Below are 14,268 nucleotides of genomic sequence, written 5' to 3'. Positions count from 1 at the left end.
ATTTCCTATTTTACACTTCAACACTCCCCCTCAAGCTGGAGCATATAAGTCATATGCACCAAGCTTGTTACAAATAAATTTAACACGAGAACCTTTGAGAGACTTAGTTAGGATTTCTTCTAACTGGTTGTTGGAACTGACATAACTAGTTGCAATACACCCTGATAGAACTTTCTCTCAAACAAAGTGACAATCAATTTCTATATGTTTAGTCTTCTCATGAAACACTGGATTTGAAGCAATATGAAAGGCAGCCTAATTATCACAGAGTAACTTCATTTGTGATACTTCGACAAATCTCAACTCTTGAATCAGTTGTTTTAACCAAACAAGCTCACAAGTGGCTAAGGCCATTGCACGATACTCGGCTTCAGCACTTGACCTTGCAACAACTGCTTGTTTCTTACTTTTCCATAAAACTAAATTTCCTCTAACAAGAATACAAAAACCTGAGGTAGAGCGTCTATCAGATGGAGAACCTGCCCAATCAGCATCTGAATATCCGACAATATGTGAATGGCCCTTATTTTCATACAGTAAGCCTCTACCTGGTGCTCCCTTGATATACCTTAAAATCCGGACAACTGCATCCCAATGACTATCACATGGAGTTTGAAGGAACTGACTTACAACACTGACAGAAAAGCAAATACCAGGTCGTGTGATAGTAAGATAGTTAAGTTTTCCAACAAGTCTTCGATACCTTCCAGGATCAGCAAGAGGCTCCCCCTGTCCAGGTGAAAGTTTTAAATTAGGATCCATAGGAGAGTCTATTGGTCTACAATCTGACATCCCTGTTTCCTCTAGAATATCTAGTGCATACTTTCTCTGAGAAATTACAATACCAGATTTGGACTGAGCGACTTCTATGCCAAGAAAGTATTTGAGTAGCCTTAAGTCTTTCGTCTGAAAGTGTTTGAACAAGTGTTGCTTCGACTGTCCAATGCCATCTTGATCACTCCCTGTAATAACAATATCATCGACATAGACAACCAGATAGATACATTACCCTGGTGATGTATGTCTATAGAAAATAGAGTGATCAGACTCACATTGAATCATACCAAACTCTTGGATAACTGTACTAAATCGTCCAAACCAAGCATGAGGAGACTGTTTTAGGCCATATAGAGAATGACGAAGTTTACTACCAAACCAGACTCCCCTGAGCAACAAAACCAGGACGTTGCTCCATATAAATATCTTCCTGAAGTTCACCATGAAGAAAAGCATTCTTAATATCCAATTGATGCATAGGCCAGTGTCGAATGGCAGCCATAGAAAAGAACAACCGGACGGAAGACATCTTAGTAACATGAGAAAAAGTGTCAAAATAATATGTCCCATAGATTTGAGTGTATCCCTTGGCCACCAAACGGGCTTTCAGCCGATCAACCTTACCATCTGGACCAACCTTTACAGTGTAAATCCATCAACAACCAACAATCGAATGGCCCGAGGTAAGGAAACTAACTTCCAAGTATGATTATGATGCAAAGCAGACATTTCTTCAACCATTGCCTGACGCCACCCGGGGTGAGAAAGTGCCTCATGAACAGTACAAGGAACAGAAATAGAAGAAAGGGTGGATACAAAGGCATAATATGAAGGATATAAATGATGATAACTCAAAAAATTGTAGATGGGATGAGGGTTGCATGTAGACCGCATACCTTTACGAATAGCAGTGGGAAACTGATCAACTTGAGACAAGACCATGGCATTAGAGGAATCGAGCATAGGACCTAGAGTGACAGGGGTCTCAGGAACAGCAACAGGAACATTAGGATCACCTGTAAAAGGAACAAAACTATTGTTGACAGGAAGAGTGGTATTAGAAGTAGACTGAGGTACCGAAACAGACGAAGGTGGGAAAGCAATGTATGGAATTGGTAGAACATCTACTATCGGATTAGACTCGAATGTAGAATGAGGAAAAAATGGAGAAGACTCAAAGAACTTAACATCAGTAGAGATGAAGGAGCGATGTGTGATAGGAGAATAACACTTGTAACCCTTCCAAAGACGTGAATACCCTAAGAAAATACACTTCGTAGACTTGGTTGACAGTTTATCCTGACCAGGAGAGAAAATGTGAACAAAACAGGTGCTCCCAAAGATGTGGGGGAAGAGAAAATAATGGATGATCAGGGAATAATATGGAATGTGGGACCTGGTCTTGTAAGACAGAAGAAGGCATGAAATTTATTAAGTAACAAGCGGTCAGAACAGCGTCAGCCCAAAAATGGAAAGGGATGTGGCTATGTAAAAGAAGAGTGCGAGCAGTTTCAATAAGGTGTCTATTTTTACGCTTAGCAATGCCATTCTGTTGGGGACTATAAGCATAAAAAGACTGATGAAGAATTCCCTGAGATGACATGAATTTAGTAAAGGAATGAGAGAAATATTCACGAGCATTATCACTCCATAATATACGAATGGTAGTATTATGTTGAGTCTTAATTTCAGCACAAAATGATGAAAATATGGAAAATAATTCAGAACGAGATCGCATAAGAACTAACCAAATGCAACTGGAATAGTCATCAATAAAGGTAACAAAATATTTAAATCCCAAATTGGAGGTAACACGACAAGGACCCCACACATCTGAATGCACTAACTCAAAGGGGGACGCAACCCGTTTATTGACACGCTTTGGAAAAGAACTATGAGTATGCTTTCCAAGCTGACACGACTCACAACTCAAGGAAGATAATTTAGATAGACCTGGGATCATTTTCTGAAGTTTGGAAAGACTGGGATGGCCCAAAGATTATGAAGGAGATCTGGAGACTCGGAGACAGTGCATGTTGTAGATGGGATATGCAGATGATAGAGACCCTATAACTCACGTCCTGTGCCAATCATCTGTCATGTGTCACGGTCCTGTATAACAACAGAGTCAGTATCAAAACGAATAGAGCAATTTAAAGAGCGTTAAGTTTACTGACAGACATGAGATTAAAGGGACAGTTGGGAATATAAAGCATAGAGTCTAATTCTAAGGAGGGGAGGGGTTTTGCACAACCAATAGCTTGAACATCGACTTTAGACCCATTAGCTAAAGTAATAGGGGGTAAAGATGCAGTATTTGTAATCTGAGTAAGTAAACGAGGGTTACCAGAAATATGATCCGAGGCACCTGAATCCAGGACCCAAGGTCCTAGAGCGGAAGACTGAGTAAGGCAGGCAATTGAATTACCCGTTTGAGCGACGGAGGCAATGGATGAAGAAGACTGCTTACTGGCCTGATACTGTAAGTATTCATCATAATCAGTACCTATGAGAGTTAAGGAGGGCTGAACCTGCACTGTAGAGGATTCAGAATGAAGATCAGAGTGATCAGCCTGAGCAATATTAGCAGCCCGGGTAGGTCGACCATGTAACTTAAAACATTTCTTTCTGGTATGCCCCCACTGATGACAGTAACTACACTTGGGTCGATTTCCTCTGCCACCTCGATCATCTTGTTCTCTTTTAATAAAAGTTTGGGACTGAGAAACAAGAACCGAAGAGTCACCAGGGGAATGTACTATAGTAGGGGAGGAAACATGAAGTAATCTGGCAAACACTTCATCAAGGGAAGGCACAGTAGATCCAAAAAGGATTTGATCTCGAACAGGTGTAAGATCTGGATCTAGAGCTGCAAGTGTCAAGACCATAAAGAACTTGTCCCATTAAGCCAAATCTTCTGCCTCAGATTTACCAGCTGGTAATACAGATTGAATTCTGTCTTAAGGGAGGCCATCTTACCAAGGAAGTCTGACATATTCATATCATGTTGTTTGAGATGAACTAAGTTGGACACAACAGAATATAAACATTGAATGTCATTTGTATAGAGAAGTTTAGCCTGACTCCAAATATCAACACAAGAGCGGTAAGATTTGTAAATAGGGTGAATGGGGGGATCAATAGTTTGCCATAACATACTACACAACATAACATCAATTTTAGTCCAGGAAAACTTATCTAATGTAATATCGGCAGCCTTGGTGGTCAAGTGATCCTCCAGACCTTGACCCATACACCATAATTCGACAGAGGGAGTCCAGGATGAATAATTAGCAGTCCCAATTAATCTCTCAGTGGTGATGGGAGGGAGAGATAAAAAAGAAAAACCACTTGGATACGAGTGAGAGGCTGATGAAGGGGGATCCATGAAGAAGGCCAGAGTGTCTTGAAGCTGACAGAAAAGCAGAAGCTCACACTTGCCGGAAAAAAAAACGCTCACCAAAAAAACAGATCAGAGCAGAAGCTGACGGAAATACCTTGAAGGTTTTTGTCGGCAAGGTGGAGAGGAGCAAGATGTTGGTGGCGGTGAGAGCTCACGCTCGCCGAAAAAGCAGATCGGAGCAGAGGTTGACAGAAACACGATTGGCACGTGAGGGCGAGTGCAGCGATGGCCGACGACGAAACCACTTGGGTTATGACGACGATGAGAAGACGATCAGTCTAGTGTGATTAGACCAGATCCTGATCGTTGCTGGAGAACAGTCACCGAAAAAAAAAATTGCCGAGAAAGAGAGAAAAAAATTTGGAATTTCAGAAACCTGGCTCTGATACCATGTGAAGAAATACTTTGTATTTACTTATTATTTCACAATAAAATGTACAATGAATTTATAGCAAAAATAAAAGACTAATCTAGGAAGTAAATTGTTACATTCCTATTATAACTGATCTAATTCTTAATAGCTTTGATCCTAACCTAATATAGAACATAGTCTTTAGTGAGGATAATCTTATTTCCTATTTTATACTTCAACACAAACTATAAACTTTATGATGATAGGGTTATATTATACGTTAAGTTGTATCAACTTAAATTTTTAAATCAAAATAATCTATTCAATTGGGCCTAAACTATTACAATATCTCTAATAGATGTTTATTGACAATAAACTTTATGACTTATAAGCTATGGTTAAATTGTCAAATTTAATAATTTATGTTTATATTGGATCCATTTATTGTTACAACTATTTCTCCATACTCACATGTCACATATGATTAAACCCAATATTTGTAACATTAAATCCAATATTTGAGTAACAAATATTGGATTTTGAACTTGAAAAGACATTGGGAAGTGATTTTTATGTTGGAATTTTAACATGAATTCCACTCAATTCTAACAATCAATCCTTAGATCTGCATATCGATTATGGAATACTGAATTCAAAGATTAAGGATTAGTAAAACCTGATCCTACCATAATTTCTGAATTCCTTGAATTCCTTGCAAGTAATAACCAGTCTTCCCTTTTTTAAAAAGCTCTAGAATAACGACTTCCTAATGAGGTCTAGCCTACGATCACATTCTGGAAATGAAACCTAGCCAATTTATAACATTCCATTGGGTCATTCCATTAAAGGTCCAATAAATTCTAAAACTCATTACAAGCCCAAGCCCACACTTGTCATCGACCCAGATTACCAAAATAAAGTGTAATGGGCCCTCCCAGAATGATCGCATTAAGTCCATCAGGATATCTCATTGGACTGTGTATTTACTCGGTTTTATCAAACCAAAATACAATTAATGTTAGCCCACAATTAGGAAATATTCTAACATTATAGCCCCCATCTAATTGATCTTTACCTCCTGGGTCATGGCTAAGTAAATCCCTTCAATAATTTAAAAAAAAAAAAAACTCTTTAAACCGTATTTAATAATGAAAATAACTCTATAAGCTTAATTAGGTTTATTTTCCCCAGTTTCAAACTTAATTAGTTTTTTTGTTTTATACCCTTTTTCCCAAATCAAACTTAATTAGGTTTTTTCTTTGCACACTTTTTTCTCCAATTTCCTAATTTCAACTTGTTTTCTCTTCTTTAATTTCAGATTCAGATTCATCTCGTTATGTTTTTCATAATTTCAGTATTATATTTTCATCAAACAAACAAATATTTAAAATAAAACAAAAGGTTTCAATGATAATATTAATTTAGGGTTAGGGTTTATATAAGATTAAATGTTAAAAATTAAAACAAAAATGTCAAATATAATATGAGTGTATGTAGAAATTATAATGTTTATTTCTAGTTATTTAAATTAAGGTTAAATTTGTAAAAATACAAAATAAATTTAAAAGTGGGGATTGAAGACCAACTAGGTAGGGGCTAAAAATCCCATTACAAAAAAATACATTTTGTACATGGAAAACTTTATTCAAATCCATTACCCATTGGACTATTATAAAACCAAAGCCCATCCAAATGGCCCTAATTCTTAGGTTTAAATAAAGCCCATAATTACCCATTGGATTTTCATTAGAAAAATAAAGCCCATATAATTTATATTTTTACGATACAAACAATCGTAAAATAAATGAATTTTATATGAATTATTTTTTTGATAAATGAGGTTTCTACAAGTCTTACAATTTTAATTTTTTAACACAAAAATCAGTACATTAACGTTTAATGGAATGGAAATACAATAAAAATGAATTATTATGGAAAAAAATTATATTAATGATTAAAAAAAATTAGTGTAAAAGTCATACAAAACACAAACAATTATGACTACATATTTTACATATTTTATAATCAAATCATAAGATTCTTTCAAGTGATTGCACATGTTGAAGTATTTTTTTCCTAATTTTATGAATTGTAGAGAAAATAACAATTTCATCCCTCAAGTTTGGCTTAATTCCCCTTCAATCTTATGGAGTTTTTGGTATCGATTTGGTCCATATCAATTAGGGGTGAGCATAAGTTTGGGATAGAATCGGAACTGATGGGTACTCGGGATTTTGGTTCCAGTTCCTACTCGAAACCGGCCTTCACAAGGTCAATTCCGATTCTCAAAAACTGGGAACTGGTACTATGTGGTTTTAGTTCCGGTTTTACCACTGCAGGAACTTGGAACCAAAACCAAAATCGAGATTCGAGTACCTGAGTTCCTGAGTGGAAACCGAGACTGAACTATAATTTTTGTAAACTATTTAGGTGTATTTGTTATTTAATAAAAATTATGGGGTAATTAAAATTAATTAGGCACTCGACACCGAAACTGGAACCTATGTTTTAGGTTTTGGTTCTTGACTTCTACAAACCGAAACCGGTCAGTTCTGGTTTCGATTCCAAATCCAAGGAACCGATCGGTTCCGATTCTAGTTCCGGTTCTTTTGATTTTGGACGGGTACCCAGACCTACTCACCCCTACTATTAGTTACATTTTGGTCCCTGAAATTTGTTAATAATTAGGATCAAAATGTTACTAGAAATGTCTACAAGACAAAAATGTTATTTAAGCCAAATCTCTGGGGAAATTTAATCATATATCCCTTGATAATCAGAAAAAACAATTCAAAACAATGACAAAGCTACAGTTAGCCGAATGGCCCCTAACTATAACCTCCCAACCACACCACTTAAAAAATTAATATTTAAATTGGGTGCATGTTCTTCAATTTTTGAGCGATTAGATTAATGCATTAGGTCGGTAAAGATTGACTATTTATTATATTTTTTTAATATGCATTAAATATTAAATTCTATCGAATATCAATATAATAATAAAAAAAATGTGAATAACCTTATTTTGAAATTTATAAAAAGATTCTTTTTCTAAATTACTTATTTAAAAAAAACCCCGCTAATTCTTGAAATCTAATAAACATAAAAAAATAAAATTAAAAAGACAATGACAAATTGTTATAACTACTTTTAAGTGATCGAGTGGTTTGATAGAGATTCTTGGGTGTATTATTCAAAAGGTTCTGAGTTTAAATCTCTCATTGATTGTTAATAAAAATAGTCATTAGAGTTCTTATCCGATCGATAGTTTCAAAGTTTTGAAAAATTGAGAATTAATTAAAGTACCAGAAGTTATGACAAAGTCCAAGCATTATCTAATCATTTCTATAATATCACATTATTTTTGTAATCTTGCAATTAAAAAATCATGAATACAGCTCATTCTTTTTTCTTATTTTCAAAGAATGTGGCCACCACGGTCCACGTCTCAACTCCATCTTCTTCAACAAAAAAAAATTATAAATAAATATTGGCTGACCTTTTAGATTCCTGTAGTTGGTGAGCTGCTTCTTTTGACTTTGTAACAATATTTTTAATATCGAGAATTATCACTCACCCCTAGGTTTGGCTTAATAACAAAAGATCCTTGTAGTTTCTAAAATAACAAAATCTCCCTACCATGAAAGTTTTAGGGGATAAAATAAATGGTATATGGGTAATTAGGTAAATTTGTTGATGTTAGATTTTGATACTAACGACTTCACACTTGTAAAATGCTAAGAAGATCTTAGAAATTACACGTAAATTGGTTATGAGATACTATTGTCATAGTAGCATTCAAAAACTTAAAATAAATGAGATAATGAGAGTTTTATAGTAGTTCGAATGTTTAAAACGATTCCTACATCCATTGTTTTTTTTATATGAGTGTTCTTGGTGATTAGCCATGTTTATAAGAGGTCGTGAACTTTGAACTGAGTTACAAATGCTTGATATTTTAAGAGAATATCAAGTCAGTTTTTTTCCTGTAAGGTGTCTTTACTATTTGTTTTGTTAAATACTGATCTCGATTTTATGAGAGGGAGTTTTCTATTTATACCTACTGAGCCCAAGGTAATGATTACATATCTGTAAATGGGTAGGTGCCGTGCAAGTCCTTCTAAGCGCCTCATGAGTTGATAACTTAGGAAGTATCCTTAAATTAAATGAGGCTTGGACAGATGTGCAAACCAAATTCATTCACAAACAAAACTTGAGTTGGTTGGATTGTTGACATCTATATTCTTTCGGTCGTGGGCGACGTGGCAGACTTTAGATAGTGTAAAGCCTTTCTGAACTCTAATTGGTGCTCACTGACATAAGCTTACGTCAATCCTGATTTTTTAAACATAACAAAATTTATAATAGTGTGAGTCGTTTTTTTTTTTTTCTTGAATAGGCCTAGTCTATCAAGATGCGTCCTTACATTCCATTGAAAGAACAAATTTGCTTGTTCGCGTCTATCTCTCCTTATTCTCAATTTCCTATTTATTACTTATGGTAATATGTAACTTCTTAGTTTGAGTCAATTTGTGTTAAAGCTTTCAGTCCATCGGACAATGTAGTTTTCTCTTTTACAAAAGACGTTCTTCGTTTGTTTTCTCAATATTTCCCCAATATGTTTGAGATGCTAATGCATTTTGGGCTTCGGTGGATTCCCCTTAGTCCTCCTCTCCTACTAATGGTAGAAAGTTTGTTTCGGGTAATGTAAAATAGTTCTATTAAAAAATCCCCTTTATCGTTAAGTTTTAGGTATTAACATTAACATAAACAACATGAAGGCAATTAAGTAAATTCATAATAATGTAAATTTTAACGGCTACGAGGATTTTTATTATTTCAGGACCCTTAGAGAGATTTTTGTTATTACATCAACCCTCATGTGAGTTAAGTTTTTACTTTAATATTAATACTAGTAGGGTAAATGAGTAATTACTCCCTTCCATTTAAAATGGCTCAAAGTATCAAAATCCGTAAAGTTTAGAAAGTTTCATAAGCTCCCCTTGAAAGGGCGTTTCTGTAATTTTCAAAAGGTGATATTGGAAACTTTTTCCAGAAATCATGGGTATTGTAAAATTAAGAAACCTTGTACGGGATGGAGTCGGAGACTAAAAACATGAAATACAATACAATACCAATTCCCAACTCCAAAACAGCATAAATTGAAACTTTCCTCCCCAAAATTCAACAACGCGGTTTCTCAAATTCCATAAAGCTACCAGCTTAAAAAAGCAAACCCCTTCGTTCTTTTGTTCGCATTAAATCGGTCTACAAATCATTCAGAAAAAAAGTACATTCTTCGTTTAGGAATTGAATTCCGTTCAAGTTTTCAAAGGTCTCTCCGTTTTTGTACTGCAAGATCATAGAAGAATAAGAAGAATATGTGTCCTATGAGGTTTATTTTGGTGTTCTTTTCAGCATTTCTTGCTGGGTATTTCGCCTGGAGAACTGTCCGTTCTTCTTCGGAAATCGACACGGCTATCTCGGAGGATTCGATGAGCGAAACGGCATTGTTGAAAGATAAACAAGAGTTCAATTTCAAAAGGGTATATTGATTTTCTCTTTGCTTCTTGTGATTCTGATTCTGATTTTGGTTTCTTGGTTTCTGAATCTGATGTTGTTTTTTATTGAATTGCAGTTGGTTCAAAACGGGTTCTGGGTATTCGTTGACATGGCTAGCGGGAGGTACTTGTGGAGGAATCTCAAGGAGATGAAGAAAGATTAGAGCAGAAGTAGAATTTTTCATCTTCTATTTGAATCTTTCCAGTGTAGAGATCTTTTACCACTCTGTACGTGTAGAAAACTTCTGTTGAGAATCTGCTTTCAGATTGTAAGAATCCCATTCGCAATTAATGAAAGAAAAATCATATTTAAGTTTCAAGATTTCAGGCCTTGGAACAAAAGGGTTGTGAATATTTCAACTAGCATCTTGATTGATAATTTTGTTTTCCAACAAATTGGCTTATGGGTTACATTCAAGTGAACAAACATATATACAAATTACAGTTATCTTTCAATAGATTGCAGCGGCAGCGGCGGCTGTGACAGTGGTGGTTTAGCTAAGATCAACTTGTAGCTTAATGGACATATACAGAAGAGCTAAAAGGGCACCTTGAGGAAGAGGGGCACATCTGGCGAGATTGGAGCCAAACCACATAGCTATGACTACCAGAACAACTATACTGCTGCTGGTTTTTCCACAGACCCAGCTTGCAAATGAGAGGCATAAAGTTAGCAATATGCCACCTCTCCCACCCAAAACCCATGCAATTAGATAACCCATCTTGTATCCAGAATCCAGCTTTTTGTCAAACAATGCTGTCAGGCTACTAAAGGTGAGCGATAATCGGGATCCAAAGATCTGCAGTATAAACAGAGAGATGAAGGTTGATCTTAGAACTTCGCTAAAGGATACTCTCTCTTGATCTAGGTGTTCTTCATCCTCCTCATCTGTTTCATCATCAAAGGAAGAATCCTCTTCATGATTACTGTAACCTTTCCAGTATCTCTCATTTTGCATTTTCCGCCTCAGTTCAGCCCACTTATAGATCCTTACACCATCATCAAATTCAGGGCTATAGCTCCAGTTTCCTCTGTATGACCTGCCAGTATCTTTTTGAAATTTAAGTGCCCGGTCATACTTACTCCTTGTTACTTCATCAGATAAAACCTGTTTGAAAGAGAGCTAAAAATTAAAATTATTGTAACAAGGTTCTCCAAACAATATCCAGTCTGAAAAGAAAAGAAAAGAAAAAACCAGAGGGAAAAGAAATAAAGTACCTGGATATGACAAAGAACAGATAGGTTATGTAAGTTACATCAAACAGGTTATTAAGTTTAAAATCTGTGAACTAATAGATTTTCTAAAATGTTAAATGTCTTTTAAATTGGTCGCCTTACAAGGAAGTACGTAAAACCTTCCATCGAAAATCCGGAGAAAGCATTAATAACCAGTTAACACACATTAAAAAAAGATCAAAAAGCAATTTTCTCATAGCAGAAAGTACACGACTATGTACAAGGTGATATTATTTTGGTTGGGCTGTAATATTTTGGTTGGGCTGTAATTGTACTAAACTAATATAAATTTGGAACTGACGTCCATTATTTATCAAATTAAAGAGGTTGTCGCCTTTTTATACAGAGCCAAGATCTGGAGCAGTTCTTTTTATGTACTGCAAACAGTTGCTACCCTTTAGACAATATAAACTCAGATAGACTTTACCACATTCTGCCATTCTACATGAAGGGCAAAGAAAAGTGCTGGGCAAAGAAAAGTGCTTTTGCAACTAAGAAAGCAAACAGTCACTGCAAAGTTTCAAAGTTTGTGATATCACCCAAGTAGACGGGAAAAAAAAACAGGTATAGAAGAACCTTTGGTCATTTTTCATTCTCTCTTTATGACAAAACCATTCATGCTTTCAAGGAAAATTAAAACAGCTATGAGAAACAATAAACCAAGAAGATTTATTGGTATCAAATTTAGATAGTCAGTCCAAACAAATTAAAAGCACTTATTAGTAGGACACAGACAAAGAAGGTTATATGGAAATCTCACTTCATATGCATGACAGATAGTCTTGAACACCTCACCAGCTTGTGAATCCTTGCTAACATCAGGGTGATACTGCAACCACAGCGTGAAGACACATGAATACAAACAAATCATATTACAATTACAATGAAACTTTTTAACTTGAAAATTTTCAACAAAAAATAAAAATAAAAATAAGATGAATCTTAGGGAGGACTATTCATTCAGATTCAAAATCAAGACGTATGAGTAAAAACAGGCACAGAGGACAAGGGTTAGGTCCAAACCAAATCTTTTCAGGTTTAATTATTCATAAGGGTAGGCTTTATTAAAAAATTATTACAATACAATCGAGAGAATGAAATAATCTATTGCACTCACACTTAGCTACCGAATTCAATCTTTCTAGTCATAAATCAATATAAGTAAGCTGCTATGTTACCAAGATTCAAAAACTTGTTACCATTATCAAAACAATGGGTTTGATAACATCCAAGGTCTATTCGTACCGCACGGAAACAACAGGTTTGATTACATCCAAAGTTCATAGGTATGATCAAACATCATATTAGTAACATTAAAACATGAGATATAATAAAGAATCATTACAGTAACATGTGTTAGAATATTACTACATAGGCAAACTTTATACAGAAAACTCATATATACAAATTGGTCTGGTAAGTGAAATGCAAAATGTCGACTCAATAAGCAAGGATGAATGATATGAAAAATTGGCAGTAAAAGAGCAATATCATATCAGTCTATATCCCCAGTTTGTATGCATAAAATTACCGTAAATGTTACAAGTCTCATGTTGTTAATAACATTCATAACTTTAACTGGCAACACAAATCACTAGTATGACCCTTAATTTAGCTATAAAATTATTAATATAATTTCATGAAAGTTAAACTTAATACTGAGTTTGAATAATACTATAAATTAACACACTACATATTGGAATTTGAAGTTTAGAGCAAAATTTAGAAAATATAGTAAGAGTAATTAACTATCAAATGACATTTTAAACTCAAAAAATAAACTTTCTTTCATATTTTCTCACACTTTCTCACCAGCCAAACATAACTACAAACACGAACTGAAACTAATACTACCTTTCGGGCGAGGAGGCGATAAGCCTTCTTGATATCCGCTGACGTGGCACTGTAAGCGACGCCCAGCACGGCGTAGTGGTTCTGCTCGCCGTTGATCGCCGCCGCCGACGCGACCGCTGAGCGGGATCTTCTGCGGTGGCTGGTCGAAGTCAGGAGACCGGTTTTGAAGAGGGAGGAGAAAGCATCGGAGCCGTTGATGGGAGCGATGGGTCCCACCAGGAGTTGCGCCTGCATTATGGTTCATGTACATGCATGAGTTTTCGTTTTGGCGTCTTCGTTTAAGCTTTGCAGATAGTAAGAAATGGTGATAGCGAAATATAGATATCGAGCTCGGACCTATATTGGGCTTGGGCTGAGCCCGGCTTGGTCCATGTCTATATTGTAATTTAGGGAAAGTTATATTCAAGGGTTGTTTGTATGTCTTAATATCAAATAACTTCAACAAATCACAAAAGTTAGCAATAAAGGGTCATTTAACGGGTGTTAGAGGTTAGCTTTAACAAATTGTTGACTCAAAACTATAAAGTTCAATTCATACAAGAATGTATAAAACTTCTCAAATTGTAATTAATTGTCCTGTTATAATAACTTAAACTTCAAATTTGAGAAAATAATCATTACCTACGTGAGATTGTTATAGAGATTATCAATCAAGATTAGGGGTGGCAAAAGAACTGGTCGGAACCGAAACCAGTGGGTACCTAAACTTCCGGTTCCAGTTCCTATCCATAACCAGTCCTCACAAGGTAGGTTCCGGTTCTAAAATCTAGGAATCAGCTGGTTCAAGTTCCAATTCGGGTTTCACCCCTATAAGAACCGAGAATTAGAACCGAGATCCGGGTACCCAGGTAAGAACCGGGACTGAATTATAATTTTTTGTAAACTAGTGGAGGTGTATGCAATTTTTAGGGTTCATTTGTCATGTTTTGAAAAGTAATGGATAATTAAAATTAACCTGGGTATTCGAAATCAAAATTGGAACCTATGTTTCAAGTTCCAATTCCTTGCTTCTAGGAATCGAAACTGGTCGATTCTAGTTCCAAATCCAAAGAATCGACCAGTTCCGATTCCTTTGAATTTGGGC

At 35.6% G+C, this 14,268-nt stretch overlaps 2 protein-coding genes across 2 annotated transcripts; one reads left to right on the top strand and one right to left on the bottom strand.

Moving 5' to 3' along the window:
- Nucleotides 1-9,672: 9,672 nt before the first annotated feature.
- Nucleotides 9,673-10,413, top strand: LOC116123222. The gene is made up of 2 exons (XM_031409022.1): nucleotides 9,673-10,078; nucleotides 10,171-10,413. The coding sequence occupies exons 1-2, from the start codon at nucleotides 9,914-9,916 to the stop codon at nucleotides 10,255-10,257; spliced, it is 252 nt and encodes an 83-aa protein (XP_031264882.1). The 5' UTR covers nucleotides 9,673-9,913; the 3' UTR covers nucleotides 10,258-10,413.
- A 28-nt stretch (nucleotides 10,414-10,441) lies between these two features.
- Nucleotides 10,442-13,462, bottom strand: LOC116123221 (J domain-containing protein DDB_G0295729). Its single transcript, XM_031409021.1, has 3 exons — nucleotides 13,185-13,462; nucleotides 12,091-12,159; nucleotides 10,442-11,202 (listed from the first exon to the last, which is right to left on the bottom strand). Exons 1-3 carry the CDS (start codon nucleotides 13,416-13,418, stop codon nucleotides 10,588-10,590), a joined length of 918 nt encoding a protein of 305 aa, XP_031264881.1. The 5' UTR covers nucleotides 13,419-13,462; the 3' UTR covers nucleotides 10,442-10,587.
- Nucleotides 13,463-14,268: the final 806 nt, after the last annotated feature.

This window comes from Pistacia vera, unplaced genomic scaffold, assembly GCF_008641045.1.
Source record: "Pistacia vera cultivar Batoury unplaced genomic scaffold, PisVer_v2 Contig140, whole genome shotgun sequence".
Taxonomy (NCBI): domain Eukaryota; kingdom Viridiplantae; phylum Streptophyta; class Magnoliopsida; order Sapindales; family Anacardiaceae; genus Pistacia; species Pistacia vera.
This window is presented reverse-complemented; position numbering and strand designations above follow the sequence as displayed.